The sequence below is a fragment of the Bactrocera tryoni genome, chromosome 4 (assembly GCF_016617805.1).
Source record: "Bactrocera tryoni isolate S06 chromosome 4, CSIRO_BtryS06_freeze2, whole genome shotgun sequence".
Classification (NCBI taxonomy): domain Eukaryota; kingdom Metazoa; phylum Arthropoda; class Insecta; order Diptera; family Tephritidae; genus Bactrocera; species Bactrocera tryoni.
In genome coordinates, this window is record NC_052502.1 from 14,987,910 (window position 1) to 15,015,607 (window position 27,698).

Genomic DNA, 27,698 nt, shown 5'->3' on the forward strand with positions numbered 1-27,698 from the left:
TGTCGCCTTCAAAGTAATCCCCATCAGAAAATACATTTGTGATACACTTTGATTTGTCCAGTCCTCGAAATACTTTTCATAAGCACATTTTGGGATGGTATTCAGCTCTTTCAGAGAATTTTGTTTTATTTCTTCGAACGACTGAAAACGTGTTCCACGGAACGGCAATTTCAGTTTGAGGAATAAGAAAAAATCACACCGCGCCAAATCTGTTGAATACGGTAGATGATCGATGGTATTCATTGCACTGTTGGCTTCAAATTCGGTCCCAATCGTCGCTCGATGCGATGGTATATTATTATCGCGTAAAATTTATGAATTGTTATTCCAAAATTGTGGCCATTTTTGAAGGATGTTCTTACGCAAATACCTCAATACGACCAAATAGAACTCCTTATTGAACGTCTATCTCTCCGGAACAAATTCATGATGAATATCGAAAAAACCCATGGGTATCATTTAGATTTTTGTGCGGCTTTTGCGTGGTTTTTTTGGTTTCGACTCGTTTTTTTCCTACACTCCGATGATTGTTGACTTGTTTGCATGTCGAACTCATAAACCCACGCTTCATCGGACGTTATAATGCTCTCCATGAATGTGGGATCGGAATTCGCACGATCAAACATGTCCAAAAAGACCTGTTTACAGAGCTCTTTCTGAAAAAATTCAGCTTTATCGGGACGGGTTGAGCAATAAGGCGTTTCATACTCAAATTTCTACAAAAATCATTCGATCGAACTAGCGAAAGATGTCGAGTTCTTTTGGCATCTCTCTAAGACTAGCTTGACGATTTTCAAGTACCATCTCCTTAAATTTTTTAGTATTTTCAACAGGTGAAGAGATCATAATTTAACTTTTATAATGTTTCCGGACAAGTGACTCAAGCTTTTATATAGCTTATATGAACCCTAGCCGAGAGGGCGAATTTTCGACAACACCAAAGAGGGACTTTTTGAGGATGTAACGGCTTTCCAACAATGATTTGTGTATTATCATCAAGCCAAATGTGTCAATTTTGTCTAATAACGTAACAAACGTAATCTTCATTTCTGAACAAAATTTTCTTGTGAAAATCAGGATCGGTGGCCATCTCGTTTTGGGCACATTCACTGAATGTGTGACGCGCTTTATCCTCATTCGGGTTTAGCGCTTGCACGAGTTGAATGAATGGGCGCAATTCCAATTATGAACTTATTCAGGTCTTCTTCGATACTCTGCCCCACAGCAGCAATAGCTTCTTCGCAAGGCATTATATGGCGCCGGATGTCGCCGGATGTCTCATATTCTTCTCTTTATTGGCGTCGATACCGCTCATGCAGTTATAGCCGAGTTTATAACAGCGCGCCAGTCGTTCTTCCTTTCCGCTGTTTGGCGATAATCGAAGATTCCAAGTGTAGCCAGGTTCTTCTGCTCCTGGTGCTTGCAAAGGAGGGGTGGTTTACCTCTTTCCCCGGCGGGAACTGCGTCGAATACTCTCAGAGCTGAAGTGTTTTTGTCCATTCGGACCGAGCAACATGACCCAGCCACCGTAGCCGTTTTCTCTTAATTCGCTGTCAATGTTGGTTTATATCTCAAACAGCTCATCGTTCCTTCGACTGTGGTAATCGCCGTTGTCAATGCGCAAAGGACCATAAATCTTCCGCAGAACTTTACGCTCGAAAACTTGAAACGCCGACTCATTGGATGTTGCCATTCTACATATCTCTTCTCCATATAGCAGAACGGGGTGATGGACTTTGTTCCGCGAGAGGGCTTTACTTCTCAATTGCCTCCTCAGTCCGAAGTAGTACCAGCTGGCAAGAGTTCATCAGAAGGGGGATCTCTCCTTCGAGACTGTTTTCTTCTTTACTTTGTGAGTGTATATTACGTGGCGGGTCCCAAACCTAGCCGACAACCCTTGGGAGTATCTTGGCCACTCATACAATATTTTGTCTAAGACCGGCAGCCGTGAACTGCTTGAGCCATCATTTGCGTGAATTTCTACACATGACTCCATTCTCCACCAGATGTCTCACAATTTCTCTCGCCGTACCCAATGGGAAGTTCAAATTCGACCACCTTACAGCTCAAGTTGCATTAGCAGACAGTTATGTGTTCCATACCATGCAGTATAATTTTTCAGCATCATTTTGAATTCCATTCGAGAGTGGCAATAAATGCAATTCTAGGGTTTCAAAGACAATCGCTTTATTTATGCGCAAGTCATCCCGCAAAAAGTTGCAGCTCCCGAAAAATTGTATTTTTCACTACAAGATTTTGTATTCGGAAAACACTCTGAATTAACACTTTTTCAATTCCGTTATATCCTCTTTAGTGGTTAGACCTCATGTGTCGTTGAAACACACATATGCTCTCACCTAACCACACTCAGTTTATCCCAAACTAACCTCACTTTCGTAAGCATTAAACTTGCTTATATCCCACGCATATGTCTGCCAGTGTTGCCATTAATTTTCATCTTTGCGAATAATAAATGTTGCCACTCTATATTCATATATAAATTGCATATTGTAGCACACTCATAATTAAGTAAGAAAATTCGAGAACTTTTTGTGTTGAAATAAAGAAAAAAAACAACAATTTAATTTCCTCCTGCGAGCGCATTCGTTGGACGCACCCATACATGCACACACTAAAAGCATTTGGCTGCAAATGTTTACCGCGCATAATTTTGCGATTCCGCAAAACCATGAAACCGACAAAGCAGCATAAAACGTAAAACCGAAAAACAAAGTGGCGAAAATGAAAAAAGAACCGCGGGAGAACTCTCGCAGGCGAGCACTCGAAGCAACAGTGTCAGCTAAGCGGATGCTAAGCGGATAACAAGCGCAAGTTCGCGTCGCAACAAGTTGGCAAGTATGAGAACGAGCTCGCAACGAGCTCACACTTGCCTATATACATATGTATATGTGTGCAGCAGTGCGTTGGCACAAACAAAAAGAGTCGAGCTTCTTACCACAAGCGATTGGAAGTATGGCATATTTAAGCTGAAACCCGAGCACATGCGTAGTTAAATTCCGACGTAAATATTTTTATGCGCGGCGTGTGAAGACGTGCATGTGGTTGTGTACGCGTGTGTGTGAAAGTAGACTTTAATGCCGTTATGCGTTAGAGGTCAAAGTGCATTCAACTCCCCGAGGAGTGATTTGGTGGCATTGGCGTTGAAGTTTCATGCTCGAACCTTCTGGCTTTTCTAATCCATTTTGCGTGGCATGATGGATGAGCAGTGAAAAGAGGCCGGTAGTATTACACAGGTACATTATGATATACAAGTATGTGTGAAAAACCACCTTGGAATATTTGTGAAAATTGAAGACCATTATGTACTTGAATCACCTGACAACAACAACAAACCAAGTAAGACTGAAGTAATTTTCTTCTCTATGATTAAACGCTGAAAATAGTTTGCCTTTCTAAAAGACGTACTCACTTTTAAATTTCTGATTAATTGAAATACCCAAGAGTTATGCCGATCAGGGCACTCTTATGTAAACCAAAAATATTGAGGTTATAATAAGTTGGATCATGTACAGCCCTACAGTGGCGCCAAAGAAGCGAATTTCTTCAACATATCGATGCCTTCTATGAGCGCTTGGAGCGCACTTACAAGTATGAGAGCTGCCCCCGCCATGATGTCAAAAACGTGCTTTACGACTTTAACGCTAATGTGGGCAAAGAAGGTATCTTTGGCGCAACGGTCGGTAAATTCAGCATCCACGGTGAAACATCCTCAAATGGGTTTTGAGATTGACTTTGTCGGGCCCGAAAAATGGTTATCTGTAGTACCAGATTCCAGCACAAGAAAAGTGACCAAGCTATATGGCTTTCTCCAAATCAAAAAGCCACCAACAAGATCGATAATGTTGTGAAAGACGGAAGACACTTGTTTAGTGTTTTAAATGTCCGTACGTTTCGAGGTCTTAACAATGACTCGGACCACTATCTTGCTGCAGCGGAGATACGCACCCGCCTCTGTGCAGCAAAAACCCACGTTAACAAACACAAGGAAGGTTCGAGAAGCTGCAATCGCGACGACTGCAACGACTTGCACTCCTGCTCTCTAAGAGCACTCGGCAGCAGCTCGGTATAAGGGAACTGTGGGACGAAATTTCAAGCTTCTTACGTACAGCTGCAAACGAAATCATTGGTTTTGGGAAAATGCAAAAGAACAGCTGGGAGGATGAAGAATGCCATGTCGTAATGGACAGAAAACCGACTGCATATCTCGCAACGTTACAATCGACCACAACATGTGCAGTATGGGATAGATACTTAGAGTTGAAGAGTGAAGCGAGACGATTTTTCAGACAAAAAAGTATAGAGACCGAAATGCGTCAGTACGCATGACTGACGGGGGTAATACTCAAATTTCCACGAAAAGATGCGGAGACTAACAGAAGGTTTCAAATCCGGAGCACACTCTGGTAGAACTCCCGGAGGTGATCTAGTGACTGATGCCCAGAGCATACTAAAATTATGAAGAGAACACTTCTCCAGTCTGCTGAATGGCAGTGAAAGTACAACAGCTGGAGATGGTGAATCCGATTTCCCAATCCATAACGATGAAGCAGACGTTCCGTTGACCGACCTTGAAGAAGTTCGAATAGCAATTACACGTCTGAAGAACGAAAGCGGCGGAGGTCTATGTCTTGCCAGCCGAGCCATTCAAATGCGGCGGCGAAGAGCTTATAAAGAGTAAGCATCAGCCTGTCTGTGGAATATGGTCGGACGAAACGTCGGCCTCGAAATCCTACGCAGAATAACTCTTATCAACAGGTGCTACTTCGGACTGAGTAAACAAATGAGATGTAAAGTCCTCTCTCGACGAACAAAGACCAAACTCTATAAGTCACTCATTATGAGTCGACGATACCAGTTTTAAAGAGAGAGGTTCTGTGGAAGATTTATAGTCCTTTGCGCATTGGCCACGGCGAATATCGCATTTGATTTAAAAATGAATTGTATGAAATATACGATGCCATTGACATAATTCAGCGAATTAAAAGAAGCTGGAGAAGGACCTGGTTTTGATTGGAACTCCAAAGCGGTGTCTACGCCAATAAAGAAGAAGAAGGATGCTAATGACTACCCTGAGCTGAGCATTGAATGGTAGAGATCTGTGATAGACACTTTTATATTCTTCGGAGCTGTGAGTGTCCTCTATCGGGAGTTTTCTGTCAACTCTATTTCCATCTATTAGTCTTTGTCCAGACTTCTGTACAGTTTACAAGCCAATCTGGTCACTGTTGCTAGTAGCTGTCCTTTGAATTGCAATTCTCTGAAAGTGCTCTCAAAACTAGTTAGGTATTGGCATCTCCTTGTCATGTACGTTACGGATATTAGAGGAATCGCTGAATACTTGCGAAGAAGATAACCGGGTTTCATAATCGCAGAATTTGGAGCAGGTATGGATTTCCGTGGCCTCTTGCAAATACTCTCGACCAGTCGGCCGTATCCTGAGATCATAACGTGTTTGGTACCCGTCTGAGCTTTTGCGGCCGCCAAATGCTTCCTGACTCTTGTAAACTTCTAGGCCTTGAAAAGGTTCGCCACTCTCTCTAGTTATAGATATTTTCACTTATCGCTGGTGAACAACTAAAAAACCCTCGTCTTCAACTAACACAGGTTCAGTGGGAACTTGAAATTTGTTAGAACCACAATTTCCAAAAACGAACTTTCTCAAAACATCTATCAAAAGATTAAATACTAATTTTTATTTGTGCTTTTTTAGTGTTAATCAACCTACACTAGAGAGAACACTACAATAACATTCAATCCATGAAGAAATGGTAATGGTAAGATAATTTTGGACCATTTTTTAACTTAAAGCCTCAATTCTTAATGCAAATGATCTAAGCTGAAAGCACACCCCTGCAATTCCTCGCACCGTTGACAGACTTTAAGCTAAATAAATATCATATTCGCATTTAAAATTATTCAGAGTTCCCATGAGATTATGCCCACATACATAGGCAGGCACATGCATAGGTATTCTTCTATATATATAACTGTTTTTGACATACATCAAGCAAGCATATTGTATATTGTGTAGGAAGAATATTTACAAACTTCCCCGAAGCAACAGCAAATCTTTGGGGAAATGAAAACCATGAAAACGCATTTCTCACACACTCCGTCGGTCGACATCGGTTAGCCACGTTTTAATATTCAGATACTTTCGATGTTTGTGTATATTTTGCAGGCGTAAGCTATAAAACACACGCTGAGACATGTCATGTAGGTTGTCCGCATACAGTGAGTGCAAAAAGTGTGAGGAAAATTATTGGATTATAACTGAGAAGTTTGCAGTTTTTCAAGCGTGCTTAAGGGCGATTAACTTTTTCTTTAATAAAAGTTTAGCGCTATTGGGTAGCACTATCACTGAGCAGCAAGCCAAAATTGATTAGATATTTTAGATATTGCTTGATCTCGATTAGTTACTGGAACCTGAACACCATGAAATTGGGGTTGGGTTGGAAGCGTCCCTTGTACTTTAGTTGTTTACTCTAAGGCAGCCGATACTTACGTGAGATCACCAAGCTTTTTAGCAGCCGCCAGTACCTGAGTCACTGTCAACAGTCTGATTGGACTTTAACAGGCTTCAGGTCTGAAAAATCACCAACTGACCAGATATTCACCATGCGGCAACTCTTGGAAAAGAGCAGTGAAAAAAGGATTGGCACACATCACCTCTTCCTCGATTCCAAAGCTGCTTATGACAGCACCAAAAGGAGCTGCCTTTATGCCGCTATGTCTGAGTTTGGTTTCCCCGAAAACTTAATACGGCGGTGTAAACTGACGTTGAGGATCAGGAAGGACCTCTCCGAGCCGTTCAATATCAATTGAGGTTTAGGATTTCTTCAATCTACTGTATGAATTTTCTCTACACTGTCAATAAATATATTTATTTTGAGATAAAGCACACCATAAATAAGGCTTCTAACAAAAACTCGTTTCTAGCGCCATCTGTGGATGTTTCAATATTCCTATAATTTTTTCCAAGTGAAAGAAAAAAAAATAATAAAATTTTTCGTAAACTTTTGTTTACATATGACTCAATAAAATTCATAATTTTTTTTCGCAAAAGTTTTCATAAAAAAAAAAATATTATATAAACCAATTCATGCACAAATTTGTGTGACACTGTAAACTGTAAATACTCGTTAGGTAGAGAGTTCGAATGTGTGTTTGTGTGTGTAATATTAAAGTGTGTTTACATATTTGGCTGCGGCTTGATTAAAAATGTTGTTTACCGCCTCATCTACATGCGAGCACACACATACATATACGTTTTCATGTACATTTTTGTTGTTTGTGCATGCCTACTAATTAAATGGAATCCCGAGAGGTTCAACTTTTCAATTAGTGTTAATCATTTAATTGGGTTTTGTTTAGTTATTTTATTAAGAGCTTGGCACACCTGAGTTTCCGTTGAAAAAAACTTGGCGGTTAATGACTCGTCAACATTTTTATGCTGTCAGGTGGACATAGTACACACATGTATATATATCTATCCATGTACTTTTAGCAATTTTGCTAAAATTACATATTTATAAAGTCGTGTCACGACATTCACAATCCAGTTAAAACGTTTCTCTTCCTCTTATTTATTGGCATAGACACCGCTTACGCAGTTAAAGCTCACTTTACAACAGCGCGCCAATCGTTCCGCCTTTTCGCTGTTTGGCGCTAATTGGAGCTTCCAAGTGTTGCCAGATTCGTCTCCACTGGGTTTATCCAAAGGAGTGGAAGTCTTCCTCTGCTTCCTTCGTCTGGTAATAAGTCGAGTACTTTCAGAGCTGGGGTCTTTGCACCCATTTGGACGACACGACCTAGCCAGCATAGCCGCTGTCTCTTAATTCGTTGAACTATGTCATTGTTTATCTCGTACAGCTCATCATTCCATCAGAAGACCATACATCTTCCACAGATACTCGTAACGCCCACTCATCAGATATTGTGATGGTCCATGCCTTAGTTTTGTTTTTGTATTTCGAGAAAGGACGTTACATTACAATTAACTCAGTCCTAGGTAGCACTTGTTGACAAGAGTTATTCTAGACGAAGCTATCTATGACTTAGAAGTTATGACTGTCAACACTGACGTGAGAGCCAAGTCGCGAGTGCGACTGTTTGTTTGACGACAGGAGATATTTCGCTTTGCCCTCGTTCATTCCAGACTCATTTGTTTCGCTTCTTTATCCAGTTTTGAGAAAGCAGAATTAACGGCGCGGTTGTTAAGGCCAATGATATCAATATCATCGCTGTACGCCAGCAACTGGACACTGTTATAGAAGATTGTAACTTCTCGATTGAGATCTGCAGCTCGAATTATTTTCATCTGGAGTAGATAAAAGGAGTCGCACAATAGGGAGTTGATTCGTCTGAAACTTCGTTTAATATCAAACGGCTCGTAGAGTGTATCGATCCTTTTTTAACGGATCTTTTCCAAGATTTGAGCATAGTGAGTATCTAGTCAGTTGTTGATTTTCCAGGCCTATAGCCACATTGATCACATTCAATCAGTTTGTTGACGATACGCCTTAACCTTTCACACAATACACTCTATTGAACCTTATATGCGATGTTGAGGAAGCTTATCCCACGCTAGTTGGCGGCGATTGTGGAATCACATTTAAATTCCTATCGTTGGGTATGCTTTCGTCGAACTATATTCTACCAAGACGTCGACGAATGCTGTTCAGATTTCAGGCGGATCGTACTCGTCGTTTTTGGTTGTTGAAGAGACAGTGTCCACTGATTTTGCAAATCTGCAGTTTTATTCAACAAGGTTCAACATAGTCGCACTTCGTTTTTTGGTGATCAAAGCTCATGAAGACGGTTCCGATGAAGGATAGCTCGATAATAATGTCAGACCGCCAATTAAAGATCTGCGAGTTAGCTAAGAAGATAATCGTCTCTAAAAACCGCTGTAGTCAAATGCTTCACGAAATATTGGACACGATAAAGATGTTGGCACGATGAGTGATGCGTGTATTCAGTTTGGGTATCAAGCGCAAACGTGAAATAGTTTTACCTCAGAGCATTAACGCTGTTTTGAAAAAATGTATGCGTGGTTTCTTGATCATCATGACTGGTACACGCCAGAGACCAAGTAACAGTCAAAGCAGTGAACTTCACGGTGGAACATTCATCAGACGACATGAACAAAATCGACATGAAGCAAACGAACATTTCTCCTATCGCGCGAAACAGAGTTGTCGTTTTTTGGAATTCGTAATGTGTGAACAACGTCGACTCTTGGGGCAAGGCAAAATAGTTATGGCTCTAAATATTATAAGCAAGTATTGGGTCAATCCGATGCCAAATTGGAGAAAAACTACAATACTTACCAAAGAAAGAGCTGTATTTGCTCTTCCATCACGACAATGCAACGGCTCACCCACTGACGTTCTCTCCCATCCACAGTGTTCCAGATTTGGACTTTTTTTGTTTCCAAATCACCATTTTGCAGATCTCCGGAAAACGTATTTTTCAGTTGAGTTTAAGAATTTGGTCTAGTGTATCGAGCCAAAAGAATACTACGTTGAGCAATAAATCGGCATTTCTTCTAAAATTTTCGTTTTTCTTAGGTGAGCTTAACGGACGGCCCCTAATATACTATATTTCGGTATCTTAATCCGTTTCCGATAAATATCAGTACTAAAATGGAAGGGCTCGAAAACAGCTAGGAAAGTTATTTACAATTTCAGATGGGAAAAGATTCCGCAAATTCAACAATTCAGAGTTGCCAACTATTGAAAAAAATAAACATTAAAATTAAAAACTTTTGTGCTCAATATATGAAGCATCTTCAGAAAGATTTACGAAAAATTTTAGGATTTTTTTTTTCTTTGAACATTTTTTCGAATAGAGCTGCCAGATCTAGAAATATTATATGTTATCTATATCCATTGCTTTTCAAATCTATTAACTTACCATTTTATTTATTTACAGCTATAACCGTTAACTACAAATAAACCATTATTATCGAGCAAATACACTTCGAAACAAAAGCTTGCTCTCGGCTGAAATGCCAACAGAAAGCGAGGCGTCCAAATGGATTTTCGTAACGGTGAGAACAACAACAAAAGAACTAGCAATCAGCAAAAACATCGAACGCGGTTAAAGTGGCTGACGCTAAATAAGTCATAAAAGAATTTCAAATTCATAAGGCAACCATTAAGAGGACTCTTCGCCGAGTAGCAGACCGGCAATGTAAACTGTTTAATAAAGTGGAAAATTTATGAAGTGAGCATAACGGTGGTTATTAGTGAAGCCGTTAATTGCAAGTAGCTAAGTATAAAACAATACCACCAATAACAACAACAATACAGTAGCCAAAGAACATCTTCCGTTAGTAGAGAGGCAGAAGTGCAGCCAACGTCTATGGAAATCCCATTGCAAAGACTTAGACCAACATTGCAACAACAACGACAAAAACAACCACAACCATACCGACTGCTGCTGAGGCAGTTAAAATACACCAGCAAGCGACAGCAATACAAAAAATCACAACAACAACAAAAGCAAAAACTCCAACTAGAACAACAACGACAGTCTCAGCCACAGCCACAGCCAGAAGTAGAACCACAGCAGCCAACGAGCGCGAACTCACGCTGTAGCTGTAGTAGTTATAATGACGAAATTAGTTATATGCCTTCTATTTTTCGGACTATTCGCCATCCAAACGGTCGGCCACATGAACAGTGACCCTGCGCCAGGTCGCTCGCCCGGACCACCTGCCGCCAAACGAAATCTCGCCGCCACAGCTGCGCTGCCACCCGTTGTGCACAACGCGAGCGCGACAAATGATGCCGCCACCAACACAGTGACGGCACCCGCCCCCGCGTCCGCCACTCCTGCCGCAACAGCGACAAAAACCGTTGGCCGCAATGCTCCAAACAACCAGGCGGGCAACGGGCATTACGGCGCGCACTCGGTCGACCGCAATTACGGCAATAATGGTAACAATAACAAAGATGGGAGCGCAGTTAAGCGGAGCAACAGCAATAACGGCAATACAAACACCAACACAAACAATAACAACAACAACAACGAACAACAATTAGTTTCCCGTGACACAGAGTTAACCAACACCGACGAGATTAACATCAATTTGAGCAAATTACCCTCGAGCAGTGATGGCATTGCGCCGGCGGTGGCGGCGGCGTCGGCATCGGCATCGGTGACGGTGTCCGATTCCGCTTTAGGCCGCACCGACGAGCACTACACATATGATAATTTGGCGCATATGGCGTCGGCGCGTGTGCCAAATAGCGGTGAGCTTTCGCGGCGTACTACCACAGGTGCCGCGGCCGCCGCCGAAGCGCTAATTGCGCAGCAGACAAAAGCGAACACCATCAGCAATACGAGAAGCTGTCATGATGGCTTTAGTGACTTTCTCAACGATGTGGTCGACGTGGAGGAGGAGGAGCAGTCGGAGACGAATGGCGAGGATGCTTTCGATGAACGTGCACGAGTCGGCGGCCACATGGGACATCATTTGTTTATCGATTTGCGGCTGGAACATCATGTCTTCGAAACGTCAGCGGTTGGCATCAATTGCGGTTTGATGTATCAAGGTAAGTGACAGGAAATGGCTGAGTTCGAACGTTTTCTGAGTGAAGTGCTTTATTTAATATTGATTAAGTTCATTAGTTTCACCATGAACTACTATTTTGTTGATAAATTTGAAAAAAATATTTTCTCCGCCCTCAGATCTTGGAATACAATAGCGTCTAGATGAAGCTGAGAGTGAAATTATTTTATGTTGTTTTAATCTCACGAGGCTTTCGAAATTTAATGAGCTGAAGTCATATTTTTATCCGACAATAACTCGAACTTCGGTATTCACACTCTGACTTCGTACGGTTACCTTTAAGTTAGGACCAATGAAAACTTAGATCTAAGTAATAGACAAGTAGTGGTTTCGCACTTTTTTCCTACAAGAATTTTGTATTTCTCACCCTTTTGCTAGTAAGCTTTTCGTCTCTAAGCACAGTTCGAAGGAATGTATCCGCTTCAGATAAACTTAATCAGATACCGAAGCTTCTTGAGTTTGGATTATTTTCAACCTGATTGCTTATGCAAAGTGGCGAAAATATTCCTCAAATAATTTTAAAGAACGCTTCTGAGTTACAAAAACCTGCATCCATAATAAGGGAGTCCTTGTACTCTCTTCTTATCCGAACTGTTTAGATGTCGAGTCACAGCGGAATTGCTGGATACCATAAAATGTATGAGTGAACGAGGGAAGGTATCCTGCTTCAAAGAATCGGCCCCACCGCTTTGCTTCTTCTTCAGACGGGTAATTGCTATTCAAACTTGTTCTTGGTCAGGTAGTGGAATGTCTGCTCCGTAGTCATCGATTTGGGAATCGGGTTTACCATCTCCCGATGTTATGCTTTCACTACCATTTAGCAAGCTGGAGAAGTGTTGCCTTAATAATTTCGGTATACTCTGGGCATCAATCACTAGAACATCTCTTAGGGTTCTACAAAAAGTTGCTCCGGCCTTGAAACCTTCTGTTAGTTTCCGCATCTTTTCATAGAATTTACGAGCATTATCCCTGTCGCCCAGTTTGTCAAGCTCTTTGTGCTCACGCAAATCGGCAAAGCTGCATAGAAAAAGGCGAGTGGAATCATCTATACATTTTCTTCTCATATAGTATATCCAGCTTTTGTCACCCTGAGGTGGAAATTTCTAGGTAGACACACTATCAGTTAACCTGTCGAAGTTGCTGGGATATATATTAGCCGCTTTAACAGATTTGTGGTAGGTTCAAAACGCTTTGTCGATTAATAAGGGGTTCGTGCTCCAATTTTAGCAGTTGCGACAATCATAAAAGACCAGCGATTAAAGCTGGTCAAACGCTATCGTGCTTGTTACTTTTGTGCGAAGATCAACACTACGATCGTTAGGTCGTTACTAACTAACCTCTAGTTCGTAAAAATCTCTTATGGTTTTTGTAGCACAATACATTTCTGAAGTAATTTAAAGGATTGCTGGCGTGTTGACAGTCCTTGGCCGGGTAAAAATCGGAATCTGTGCCGGTTACGAAAAATCGACTCGCATGGGAATAAATAGCACATTTAGATTACTTAAATCGTCGAAAACTAGCACATTGTGGGGAAAGAACTTTTCAGTAGATCCGGCTTCAGAAGCCTTCAACTACTATCAAGAGGACTTAGCCTTTCGATGACACAGATATCTTATATTGAAGACAAATTTTAAAAATTTGACAACATTTTTCGCCTTTTTTACAATAATTTGTAAAAATTTACATATCTAGACAACAACCTAACAATACACATGTAGGGTGATTCATTTCGAGGTTCACTACGTAAAGAAAAAGCACAGAAACTTCAAATTTTATGGAGAATGTTTATTATCATTCCAACGAACATTCTTTGGCATTTACACCGGCCTAAAAAAAAATGTTTGGTTTGGTGCAGCTCTGTGCGCATCAGTAGTCGGTATAGTAGGTAGGAAGACCCACATTCCCGCTACTAGATGTTTTTTTCTTCTTTCTTATGAACAAGAGCTGATATGGAAAATGTGACTTGTTTTCTCGTATCAACTCACAAAATACATCCAAAATCAGGTATAAAATCTTAGGCACCAAAATGAGTGTAGGCCAGTGTTATTTTTTGATGAATATCTTGTGATTGTCCCATTTTCAATGACTTTTTCGAACATTTCGACTCGCAACAGGCGAATGACACGCGTGATGTTTAACTCCAAGACCTGAATCGAAGTGGGATTGTCCGCACATACTTTATACTTTCATATACCCACAGGAAAAAGTATAACGGTGAGATATAATATGATCTTGGTGGCCAATCGACAGTCTCAAAACGTGAAATCATCTGCTCACCGAAATGTTAACTAAATAAATCCATTGATTGATGCGATGTGTCAGAAGTGGCGTCGTCTTGTTGAAACCAAATGTCGCCGTCGGACATTTGGCTCGAAAACGTCGGATCTTCTTGGAACTTTTCAAGGCCCCATAAAGCGAAACTGTATTTTGTACACTTTCAATTTAAGATCTCGATCTAAAATGCGCCAAGTCGTTCCATACGACTGTCCAAGTTTCTGTGAACGGCGCTGCATCGCGTCTCCACGGTCTTCATGTACACTCTCAGCTACTGCGTGCTGGGCGTGGTCTATTCGTTCGAATATTATTCAATAATGGATGATGGATCTCAAGATGGATGATGGCGTTGCGAATAATACGCTCAGTAGGCCGATTATATGGACCATAAGTAGAGCGAACGGCTACTACAGCAACCAGCGTTATATAAATCCTGTAAAGGGTAGTATGTGAAAGAATCCAATGTGGTTTTACGTTGGTATCTGCCTTAGGAGGCTCAAATCCACGGTGCTTTCTATTGCTAGAAGTATGTGAAAGAGTCATATATTTTATTATTTCAGTATATTATCCCAATTTAATATTATCATCCCTCTGCATTTGCTGTAACCCTGTTGAAACAACTCGCTTTCTAAAACTATCGCTATAAAAATTATTGAATTCCACGTAACTAACACAACACCTTCAACGAGCTAACCAATCAACCAAGCAGCATGTCGTGTAAATGCACGAATTACATAGAAACCATACGCTATGAAAAACAGTTATAATCTAACAATGTAAACTGTAACCTGGTGGCAATATTGCAAATGCATTCAACAGCTCAATTTACCAAGTATAATCGAAGTCTGCATGTCGGTATTCTCTGGAAACGAATATGCTTGAGTAGCTGCTCATTAAAATTGTTCACATTCATATCAAGTGTGGAATTCGCTTGTGGCAAGCACTGATTTGTTCAACACAATCGCTCAAAGCAACTGTTGCGCGCTGCTGTAGGAGGGGTTGACGGGGTTACGGGGCTTAAGCGCTTTAACAAATGATGCAGTGCCATCAACAACAGTTATTCGCTTGTCGCTGCACATACAAACATATTTATGGGCTTCAGGGCTTGTCGCGTGTATATGTATGGTTGTGTGTCCTTGCCACTTGTTGTTGTCAACACTGCAATCGATGTCGAAGTCAATGTGACATTTTCATTTTGAGCTACTTTTACAATCGCCCCCCAAGCGCTTTAGTGTATTAGGGTGGTACAGAAGTGTTCAGTGTCTTGTCGAATGAAGAAAAAATTTATGAAAATTATAGTTTAGTTATGTAAAGAAGAATTACTTCGAATCCCTTATCATTTCAATGTGTTTCTGAGTCAGTTTATATCTTAAAGCCACGCCTATTTTTGGAAAGTTTGACATAGTCATATATTTTTATCGGATTTTAGTGCATATATTTGAGCAAAACATTCATTTAGTTCGTCAAATATCAAATTATAAACATAAGAATACAAAACTAGCCTTACATTAGAAAATAGGTGTGAGAATGATTCTACCAATCCTCTCAATTCTCACCTCAGTGAATTTTCAGTTTCCACCACGTACGGACACACCCTTATGTCGACACTGTAAGTGTCAATGTTTTTAGTCGCATATTTCTGCAATGTACTTACTCATACTTTAGGCAAATGCAACAAGCAGTCACAACGACGAACTTGAATGGGCATAGTAAATTGGGATTGGATATTTTCGAGTTGACAGCTAAGTTGGCAGCAGATCACTCAATTCCACAATGTAATTACAGAGTTATGCACTTATGGTGGATGCTTGTCAATTACAGGTGAATGCAAATTCTCAAAGCAACATAGCAGCGTCAACGTTCCTAAGTACTCACATACATATACAATACATACATTCAAATATTAAGGAAAAAGTTCTTAACTTTGAATGATTGATGCTAAAATAAATGCTATTATTTTAAAACAAAAATATTGTGAATAAGACATTTTTGAAACTGAAGTATTGTTTCATTATTTCTATATAATGCTAACAAAAGCTATCTCATTGTCACAAAATATTTTATAAGAAATGTAAAAGTTAAGTTCGTGTCAAACATAATAGCAGTAGGTTAGGTTAGGTGAGGTTAATCTGGTAGGCCAATACGCCACACATAGACCAGAATTGGTCCTTTGCGTTACCAGATGAACTTCAGTTTCTAGGTCCTACAGTCTATTCTATCGAGTGAAAATAGGAATTTTGCGTACAGCCGACTTTTGCAGTTTTGCACCCAAGTTGCTTGTTCCAACGAACTTTGATTTTCTTTACCATGCTTCTGTCCAGATCGTCGTATAGACAATACATGCGGTTTTCCAAGTTTCCCAATGTTGATCATGTTTTCGGGTGTTAGCCGTACACCATTCTTGGCAATCTCGTCCACTATTTCATTGCCCTCGATATCTTTGTGGCCTGGCACCCAGTAGAAGTGAAGTTGCTTGCTTCTAGCAACACCTTCCACTGCTGCACTGCCTACCAAGTCGCTTCTGGCTGATATGAAATACGAGGCTACTGCCTTGATGGCTGCTTGGCTGTCTACGTGGATGTTGACTCTGGAATTGCCAGCAGGTGCATTAGAGGCCAGCTCAGCGACTTTCACAATAGCAAAGACCTCAACTTGAAATATACTGCGGTGGTCCAGCAATTTAAAAGACTGCCTTATGACTAACTCTGGACAGTACATTCCCGCACCAACTTCATCGTCCATTTTCGAGCCATCCATATAAGTGTTTAGAGTGTTGCGCATACTTAACATACCTTTACGCCAACCATCTTCTCTATGTTTGCTTTCAACATTCTTTCACACTCGAAACGTTGGATCATGTAGTCGGTCTTTGCCCAACCGACATTACCCACCGAGCTATGCCCGAAGGTTCCTTACGTACATAAATTCTCCTGCAGCCAGTAGTCATCCGGACGATTTTGCTGCGCAAGAGCTCAATAGGTGGCAGGTTAAGTAACAGTTCAAGAGCCGCCATACTACTGCACCGTAGAGCCGAATTGGTCTTACAATAGTTGTATAGCAGCAGAGCATGAGAGAGGGAGAGAGCCATTATGGCATTATAATAATTCATAGTAGCAAAAATCATTGTAATAAGTTTATGTAAGCTGGAGTCATCCATTTCGAGGTTGCCTACATTTTTAAAGAAAAAACATATAAACATAAAATTTAATGGGGAATGTTTGTTATCATTCGAAAGAACATTGTTTGGCATTTATTTTTTGAAAATTATCTATTTCAAATGTTGGCCGCGGTTACGTTTCAGATATTTTCGATGACTCTTTGGAACATTTCAATTGGTAACTGGCGAACAACACTCGTGATGTTATGATCCAAAGCCTAATCGAAGCGCGATTGTGCGCATAGACTTTGGACTTTACATATCCCCACAGGAAAAAGTCTAACGACGTGATATCACCAGATCTAGGTGGCCGATCGACCGGTCCAAAACGTCAAATTATCTACCCACCGAAGTGTTCTAACAATAAATCTATTGGTTGATGCGAAGGTGGGAAGTGGTGCCGTCTTATTGAAACCTAATGTTGCCGAGATCTTGAGCTTCAATTTCTGGCATCAAATAGTCGGTTACTATGGTGCGATTATGGTCGCCATTGACGGTTACGTTCTCACTGGCATCATTCATGAAGAAATATGAACCGTTGATTCCACCGGCCGACAAACCACACCAAACCGTTATTTTCTCGGGATAAAGTGACAGCTCTTGAATCTCTTCAGGTTGCTTTTCGTTCCAGTTGCGGCAATTTTGCTTGTTTACATACCCATTGAGCCAAAAAAATGAACAAAATTTGGCTCGAAAACGTCGGATCTTCTTGAAACTTTTTAAGAGCCCTTAGATTGAAGCCATGTCGCTTGGGAATGGTGAGCGGCTTCAGTTTTTGCACAAGGTTTATAGTATAGAGTTTCAATTTAAGATCTCGACGTCAGTCCGAGTTGTGCGCACGACGCCGAATCGACTCTCCACGGGCTTCGTCTACAATCTCAGCTACGGCTGTTATATTTTCTTCACTGCGTGATAGACGCAGTCTATTTGATCGAATTGAATAATCCAGCAATGAAAGCTGAGGCTCAAGATTGGCGTTGGTGTTACGTACAGTACGGTCAGTAGGCCGATTATATTAACCGCAAGTTAAGCAAATCGCGTGAAACACATCTTTTACAGTACGTGACTTTTCGTCATAAAGTTGAACGATTTGTAAACGTTATTATTATTAAATTATTCATAAACCATTAAATATACATATCTAAAAAATTAAAACTTTACTTTTTGCACCCTATATCCAAGAGCTCAGCAAAAAGTGCAAAAATAATATTTAGTTTAATTTAAATTCACATTGGTCACGTACGAACTTCAGCGCTCATTTCAATGCAAAATGCAAAAGTTTTATTTGGCATTTATTTTTCAGCTGACCCAAGCGCCTTTTGAATAAAATTACTCACCATTTTTTAAACGGAAAGAGTTATAAAGCTTCCATGCCAATGATTGTGCAGCCTGTTTGCCTTTGTCATTTGCAGATATTTCGTTAATAAACACAAACATGCACACATACTCGTACGTCCCAATTTTTTTAGAGCTGTTGCGAAAAAAAGGCAAAAAAGTTGAAAAAGGTGCAAATCTATAAATTCATCTGCCACCAGAATGCTGCGTTGATATTAAACTTGGTTCGCCTTCATTATTGCTGTTGTTGTTGTTTGGCTTTTACGTGCGCAGAATTTCAACACTATGCTTACTCAAACGAGGAGTGGATAAAAGAGGATAATGTGCAGCTCAACAAATTGTAATTGGGTAATAAATATTTCAGTGTTTTCGTTGCGAGCGGCAATTAGTTTTCCATTTGTATGTGTTGGGGATTGGGTTATGAGTGTGTTTTCATTTAATGTTGTTAGAAATTTTCATAGAATTTTGATTATTTTCGAACGCTGAGAAAGAACTGAAATTGATTAATTTTGCTGAATTTAGTTTCTCTTCTCTAATTTTTTATTTTTTATTTATTTATTTTTATGAACTGTATTTATAAATAATTACATTACATTTAGCAAGGCAACTAGTAACTAAGACTATCGGCCTAGTCTTCTCTAATTTATTCGTAGTATAGTAAGGGATTGGTAGCTCAAAATTAAAATATTGGAAGTTGAGCTTGATGCCTTTTTGGTCTAACTCAAAAATGGAATAATTTTCGGTGATTTCGCTAGCGGTAAAAAGTAAAGTGGACCTGCTGATTGAGTTGCTGAAATCATTCAAAGTTAACCAATGTAAGATTTTTGAGTGTCATCCAAGCCTTCCTGAGAGTTGTTAAGATATCTTTACGTTTTTGCCTTCAGTCACAGCTCTTTAAAAAGATAAGCTAATTATGACTATAGGCAATGCAAGGTCCAATCTAAGAAGATCTTCCCATTTCAAATAGATACATTAATTTTAAATAATTTCCAGCGTTATATCGCTGCTTGATATAATGAATAATAGTCTGCACATAAACTACAAACGCTTGAAATCCTTCATTGTTATATGGTATTTCAACAAGAGCGGTCTTTTCTCAAAAGTAAAGTTCTGGGGTGGCAGATGAGCAAATGTGTTCATTATCCGATATATAGAAGTTGCATTATTCACCTTTCTTCTTCTTCTCAATTGGCGTTGATACCGCTTACGCGATTATAACCGAGTTAACAACAGCGCGCCAGTCGTTTCTTCTTTTCGCTACGTGGCGCCAATTGGATATTCCAAGCGAAGCCAGGTCCTTCTCCACTTGGTCCTTCCAACGGAGTGAAGGTCTTCCTCTTCCCCTTCTTCCCTGGCGGGTACGGCGTCGAATACTTTCAGAGCTGGAGTGTTTTCGTCCATTCGGACAACATGACCTAGCCAGCGTAGCCGCTGTCTTTTAATTCGCTGAACTATGTCGATGTCGTCGTATATCTCGTACAGCTCATCGTTCCATCGAATGCGATATTCGCCGTGGCCAACGCGCAAAGGACCATAAATCTTTCGCAGAACTTTTCTCTCGAAAACTCGCAATGTCGACTCATCAGTTGTTGACATCGTCCAAGCCTCTGCACCATACAGCAGGACGGGAATTATGAGCGACTTATAGAGTTTTGCTTTTGTTCGTCGAGAGAGGACTTTACTTTTAAATTGGCTACTCAGTCCGAAGTAGCACGGCAAGAGCAATCCTGCGTTGAATTTCCAGGCTGACATTGTTGGTGGTGTTAATACTGGTTCCTAAATAGACGAAATTATCTACGACTTCAAAGTTATGACTGTCAACAGTGACGTGAGTGCCAAGTCGCGAATGCGACGACTGGTTGTTTGATGACAGGAGATACTTCGTTTTGCCCTCGTTCACTGCCAGACCCATTTTCTGTGCTTCCTTGTCCAGCCTGGAGAAAGAAAAGAAATTATTCACCTTTACACCAGACAAAAACTTCCACGAACTAAGTTTAAGAATTAGATGAAGACTTGTATACATTTAAGTTCCAAATGTGAGTAACAGGTCCTAAGTGATGACTAATTATAAAGACGTTGAATTTCACTTAAATACGCGACTAAGCTCTTCGCGGAGATGCTCGCAGCCTAGGAACAAAGAAACCCATTCCGGAGCATAGGAAAGTAAAACTTGGAAAATAGCAATTTTCGTCTCAGTACCTTTGAAAAGTTTCCTCAGTCCAAAAATTGTAGATTAAGATGAAGTCAATTGAAGCATGCACAGCGACCTAAAGTCTATTATGCCGTCTCCTCATTCCCACGCACTATTAAAGGCCCAGCACTATGATTAATTCCAGGAAATTGCTAGCTACTGTTGAGGTGATTTGACCTCTTTTTAGCTCTATGAATCCAAAAGATTTTAAGCTGCGTCTACAGATTGTTGTGGAGTCTAGAAAAAAGTGCTCATGAGTTTTTAGCTCCATGTCGCAAAATTGGCAGAGGCTATGCCTATATTGGTGCTTCTTGAGGCTGCAATGTGCAGTGGAGAATACGATTAGTAGAAGTTTTATGTTTGGGAGAATTCTGATGCTTTTAAACCTTGTTAGATGGTAAAACCAATTTTAGGAACTTTACATGGCGAATACTTACTAGCTGTATCTTTCTCTGTCCACACTTTCCTTTCTGCGGAGCAGCACCTTTATGGTATGGACACTACGCAATACATGGACCGATCTGACCATCTTCAAAGCAGCACCAGACTGCTATCGCACCGGCTACTTCTTTATGCTCCGGCACCCAGATAAGGTTAGGTTAAGTTACGTTAGATTAAATGGTTGATCCTAAAAAGTGGATCTCACTTAGACAGCTTATAATACAGACTGTTGCAAACTGATAGGCTATTCTGCTCCTGAAGTCATAGCGATCTTATCAGATATTCTGAGATCGCTTTTCAACAAATCAATATATAACCCAACCGTATTGCACCGTCCGTTTGGTCAGCTTAATCCCCTTCTCGAACTTTCCTCTTGCGATTATAGAGTGTTCTCGGCGTACCCTTAACATCGAAACCAAAAGGAGCTCATCTACTACGAGGCTCCGAAAACAGGGGAAAGTACCCAGCCCTGAGGGCATCATCTCATATTACCAAGCCGACATCACAGTGGTCTCTGCTATCCTAGTAAGCTTGCATCGAACGGCGCAATGGAGTTCCTCTTTCTTTTTACTTTTTTACTCTAATTGTACTTGTGTGAGACGCATTGCAAAAGCACCTTCGATGTCTAGGAAGGCACATTACATTTAAAGAAGTAACAAAAATGGCATTAGGACTAAAAAATACCTCTCAAAAGTTATTTAAAGAGTTGTCCAAAAAGCATTTCATGAAATTTATCAGTTCGAAAGCGATCTAGGTCTTATAAAACCCACTATTTGTCCTTTGACATCAATGAAAATCCCCAAATATTGTTACGAGTTAGATGATATGAGTACAATGTGACCTCTATATCGCACCTCTTAAATAAAAACCTAATAAAATAGCTCGCTTAAAAATTCCTGTTAGTTATTGACAAATGGCCGTGGAAAGAATCAGGTTTGAATTTACTTAAAGCCATAGCTTAAGTTAGATGGCTGATTCCTCAACAAAGCGGGGTATCACACTTAGACTGTTACGAGTTTCTGTAGTTGGATATCAGCTATCGGCAAATGTGCCCTGAACCCATCACAAATCTACTCAGGTACTTTATTTTTATTTCCGCTATTTCATCTCGACGTCTAAAAGTGTGAGATGCAAGATGTTTTTACCTTTATCTGGCAAAGGCGGGGTATTCGGCTAGATAGATCTCGTTTTCGATCTTCCAAACAGCTGACGCAACTTGTTGCGGGTCGATCTTAACGCATAAATCCCAGTCGAACAGTGTTCCGTTGGAACTGCTATAAGCATTGAAATGTGGACTTTGCTGACAGCGAAAAGTTAACCTCCTCAAACAAAGAGGTATTTGATATTCCTGAAATCTTGGTGAATACTGAGAAGCTAAGTGACAGACAATTTTCCTATCCCACTGTCATTCTTTCGCTCTCTCTCTCTCTCTCTCTACATCTTTTCTCATTTTCTGTTTAATAGTATTTTGATTAATTCATTCAAATTAACGGCACCAAGCAATGACGTCAACGGGGGCATATATGTAAGAATGGATTCAAACTGATATCTTTCTAAATTACCCCCAACTATTTATTTTTATATTCGCTCATTCGATTTAATAGGCGCATCCGCAGCAAAAATGCCCGTATATTTATATTTTCGCATTGAAATTAAAATCTCTCCACGTCTCTACGCCGCAATTTATACTTTTATTGCATTTTTTCATTTAAGCCAATGTTGTAACTTAATTTCACTGGCAAATGGCAAATAAAAGTAAATATAATTTGTGCTTCTCATATTTCCAGTGCGTCTGCTGACATACGCCAAGCCATCAACGCCCAAGGCAGCCAGCCGTGCCACCAGAGCCGATGCCGCACAAACGCAGCCATTAGGCGGCTCCGCCTTTGTAGAAGCCACCACCGCGGAGAATACGAGTACAAAAGCGAAAGTGAATAGCCAGGAAGACATGAGGGACGGCAGCAATACGGCTAATGCTGGCAATGACAATGACAGCGGCCCTGACGGTGGTGATGGCAGCGGCAGCGGCAGTGGCAACGAGCTGCATTACACGGGGGAATTTTTCGTAGAAACACTTTCGACATTAAGCGGTCGCGAACGTGGCAGTTTTGTTGATCACCATTCAGCAGCGGCGAGCAACAAGTTGCCAATTTCATGGTTCAGTTCACTTCAGCGCAACGGAGCCAACCATAACGGCGATGATGCTGACGCTGGCGATGATGACAGTCGGGATTTCGAGGCGGAAAAAAATGATTTCGACTCGGCTACATCGGCATCGGATGAGGAGAATTTCGCTTTCGGTCATAATTACGATGCCATTGGCAGTGGCCATGGCCATTTCCAGCAGCAGCAGCAACAACAACAGCAACAGATGTTCGCCACCAAGTGGTTGCAACAAAGTTGGGATAAGGCAACTAATCGACGGTCACAGAATAACAGCAGTCGGAACGCTAGAAAAATGTGCCCGGAAAATAAATGGCATGGTAGCGCGAAAAGTCAACAACAACAACAACAACAACAACAACAGCGTGGACAGCGTGACTCCAGCAGCACAGGTAGCAATGAGTATCAAGCACATGGCGTACCCGGTGCGGGGAGTGGGAGCGGTGCGAATGTGAGGGATGAGCACAACGCAAACGGAAACGAAGTGCACACAGAGTCTTTGGGCTTCTGGATGTTAAATGAGCTATGCGAACAGGATGATACCATCGAATTCAGGTGAGTCAACTAAGGTTCCTTTGAGAATTGCAGATGAATAAGCATTAAGGTCTGCCGTTGTGGGTAAAGCGCATGTGTGTGTGTGGGTGTTCAAGTGCCTTGAGACCAGGATAATTTAGGCTTTATGGAGAGAGTAGAAAATTTCAATACATTTAAATTTATGGTGAAAATTTTTGAACTGCTTTTAAGGTGTTGTTAAACATTATAATTAAATTATAAAATTTCGACGGGTTTGGATAATGGGAAAAGAGCGTTAGAAAAGTTGGTTTCATAGCGCATCCAAAGAGGTGGTTATAGAGTCATGCAGGGACTTATTAAACGCAGAGCATAGATCAGGTAAGTCGGAGGCAATTATAGATAAGTAAAAGGTTGGAGCCGTGTGTAGAAATTCACACAAGTAAGAAAAGTTCTTTGAGCGCCATTCGCATAGGAGTGACCAGAGATTATTCTTTTACATATGGCTCAAGCAGCTCATGACTTCCTGCCTTGGACCAAGTATTCTCCGAATGGATGAAAACACTCCACGGAAGGAAGCAGAATAAATCTTTTCCGTTGGAAAGATCAGGTGAAGAAGGGCTTGCTTACACTTGGATCACAAAGACACTTGATGCTATCTATAGCGAGGTTAGGCACTCTTTGACCAGCCCATTGACCACGCACTGTTAATGATTTCAAGGCTACTATCGCTGTTCTGCTATCTGAGTAGATGGTCACTTCTCTGAAGGAGGACGCATTCCGGAGCAGTGGCTCTACTGCAACCTTAATAGATGAAACCTCGACTTGGAAGACATTGCAATAGTTAGGAAGTCTGAAGCTGAATTTGACAGCGAACTACTGACAGTAAACTCCTTCACCAGCCTTCACCTCAGAAAAGGAAGAAGCTCACTCCCCCACTTCCCCCAACGGCTTTTTCCTACGAACAACTCCCTCGTCGGTATATGGGCAGAGACGGAGCCGCCAGAGTTCGGTTTGGCGACACCATGTTCCTAATAATCTGGTATGAAGTCAAAGGGCATGGGGATATCCGAGTGTTCACATACGTGTTATTTTAAGAACCCAGATTCTCTGAGTCTGATAGCAACTTTCTCAACCATACACCTTCCGACGATGTTTATGGGCACTGTTGGCGTTGAGTGCCATGGTTGGAGTGAACCTCACCGCACAACACAAACTGATGAGCTCCGTCTTGCAAATGTGATATTTTCTAGTGCCCTCTACCACATAAAGACTCCATAGAACACAATGGGCTTGACTATGGTGTCATAGAACTGAAGGACCACTTTCAGTGAGAGATTCTACCTTTTTATACCCTGAAAAGGGTATATTAAGTTTGTCACGAAGTTTGTAACACCCAGAAGGAAGCGTCGGAGACCTATAAAGTATATATATAAATGATCAGTATGTCGAGCTGAGTCGATTTAGCCATGTCCGTCTGTCTGTCTGTCCCTCTGTCTGTATATATACGAACTAGTCCCTCAGTTTTTAAGATATCGTTTTGTAATTTTGCAAACGTCATTTTCTCTTCAAGAAGCTGCTCATTTGTCGGAACGGCCGATATCGGACCACTATAACATATAGCTGCCATACAAACTGAACGATCGGAATCAAGTTCTTGCATGGAAAACTTTTGCATTTGACGAGATATATTCACGAAACTTGGTACAGATTATTTTCTAAGGCAACAATGTAATCTCCGAAGAAATTGTTCAGATCGGTAAACTATAGCATATAGCTGCCATACAAGCTGAACGATCGGAAAAAAGTTCTTGTATGGAAAACTTTTGCATTTGACGTAGTGTGACGAAATTTGACATGGATTACTGCTTAAGGTAATAAAATAATCTCCGAAAAAATTGTTCTGATCGGATTACTATAGCATATAGCTTCCATATAAACTGAACACATAGTTACTAAAAGAAATGCACCTGTGAAGGGTATATTAGCTTCGGTACAGCCGGAGTTAACGTTTTTTCTTTTTCCTTCTAACAAACATTTTCTAGTGATGCAACCCTGTGTTTCAGCAAACTTCACCTCCAATTTTAAAATGTCGGCCTCTTTTACGAAATCTTAAACTCGACGTTATAATATTTTTATAAGTTCTATCTAAAGCATCGACGTTTCATTCTAAAGGTAAATAATTCTTTCCTTAAAGTAAATTATATTTTTAATTCACGGTATCGCTATGTTAGAGAAAGTACATATACGGACTAGGCCGCCGAAAAAGCCTCACTCATCCTATAAATTAAGAGAGGAAAAAATATATGGAAAAAATAGCAATTGTATAAATTTAGGTACAGTTATAGCTCATATAAGTACAGTAGACTACCAAGAAACACTCAAGTTAGGAAAACCATATTTACAAAGTTCCTCTGAGTATTCAAGATTACACAGAGAACTTTGCCCGATAAGAGTTCTCACCAGCAAGGAGAATAAAATATATATAAATACGAGTATATATTGTCTGTTTGCGGGAGAGCAAGTTTACGTCTTCTCCTCTTACTTGTTCTACTCTAGTAAACGAATCATAATTGTGCGCCTGCTTCGAATGTGGCAAGGCCAGAAGAGCAACGCACAATCGTAAGAGGAGTAGTGTGTGTAGAGCATATAGTATACACAAGTACATATACGTGTAATGAGCAGATAATTGCCAGGTCATAATTGTGGTTTGCCTTACGAGCGGAATGGCCAAAGTGGCGCAGTTAATTTAATTTACTTTGTAGAGGAAGCGGCACTGGGTCCATTTGATTAAATCATCATTTGTTAGTAAAACGCATTTAATTACGAGAAGATCTGTTGCTGAAGTGCGTACATGAGCACTACTCGAAATGAACAGCATCATTAACTGTTATTTATACGCAATTAACCGACAAAGTGAATTTAGTACCAACATCTAAGTTCTGTGGTTTGTTGACACAGCTCTGTCAAGAGCATTGTCTCGATGGCTTTGGAGCCAACGCATGCGGTAGTAAAGCCAAATTTGAGGCGGGAGTGCTGGTAGTGTGAGCATACTGTAAGAATATAGCAATGTGTTGAGGAAATCTTTGAAATTTAGTTTGGTAAGTCAAGCTGATGTTGATTGCTTACATAAATAAGGCGATATTGACTAGCTACCGTTATCATTTTACCTGGAACTTGCATAACTATATGCATTGAAAATTAAGCTGTGAAAACTCTGATGTGGAAATAAAAGAGTGGCTTGGGCTTATCTCTTAAAGATTCTTTACCAAGACTCGGTTTATATGATATTCAATCTCAAAACTTTATAGATAAAGTATACTTGAGAAAATGTCACAGATAAGTCAGTTGAACTGCCCTATCGTTGATCTTCGTATACATATATGTGGCCAGGAGACTCAGATTTTGGATAATTCATAAACCGACCTTCCGAGCATCAATCTAGGGCGAATTTTACTACTTTTTATTGTCTTGTTCTTATGCTTCTTATTTGCTTTTAATACCTACATGTTCCACTTGAAAAATAGTTACAAAATCTGGTAGGTTAAGGTATTCAGTTGAGTATTCCAAGATCAATTTCAAAACCGAGCGCTCTGAATTTGGTGATCCTTCCTTAACTTACATTTTTGCATTCCAATGCATTTTGCTATAAATCTCTATTCCCTACATTTTGGGTTAGGAAAAGATAAATACCATTGGAAAGCTTTAAATTTTAACTGTGGAGTTTTCGATTGCTTCATGTGCAGCGTTAGTACAGTTCACTTTTATTGGTCTAGTGCAACAATTTGCCCCATATTTTAGTGATTTTAGTAAGAAAGAGATATCTTACGCTTTCATAAAGCCACCTTCTTGACTCCTTCTTTCTTTCATAGTATAAGATTTTCCTTTTGACTTCTGCATCCACACATTTAGAAACTTATCAGCTGAATCATATATCGCCATTGTTTGTTAGCACCTATCTACAGACAGTAAAGTTGTAGAACATTGTTGAAGACTTCTTATAAATACACTAACCAGATCGGTAT

General features: G+C 40.4%; 1 protein-coding gene across 1 annotated transcript in view; it reads left to right on the forward strand.

The window, feature by feature from the left end:
* Positions 1-27,698, forward strand: part of LOC120774125 — a 231,230-nt gene that overhangs the window by 159,028 nt on the left and 44,504 nt on the right. Inside the window, exons 4-5 of the mRNA XM_040103496.1 lie at positions 9,958-11,585; positions 22,788-23,718. Of these exons, the coding sequence (XP_039959430.1) occupies positions 10,640-11,585; positions 22,788-23,718 (1,877 nt within the window). The 5' untranslated portion in view covers positions 9,958-10,639. The remainder of the gene's footprint in view (positions 1-9,957; positions 11,586-22,787; positions 23,719-27,698) is intronic.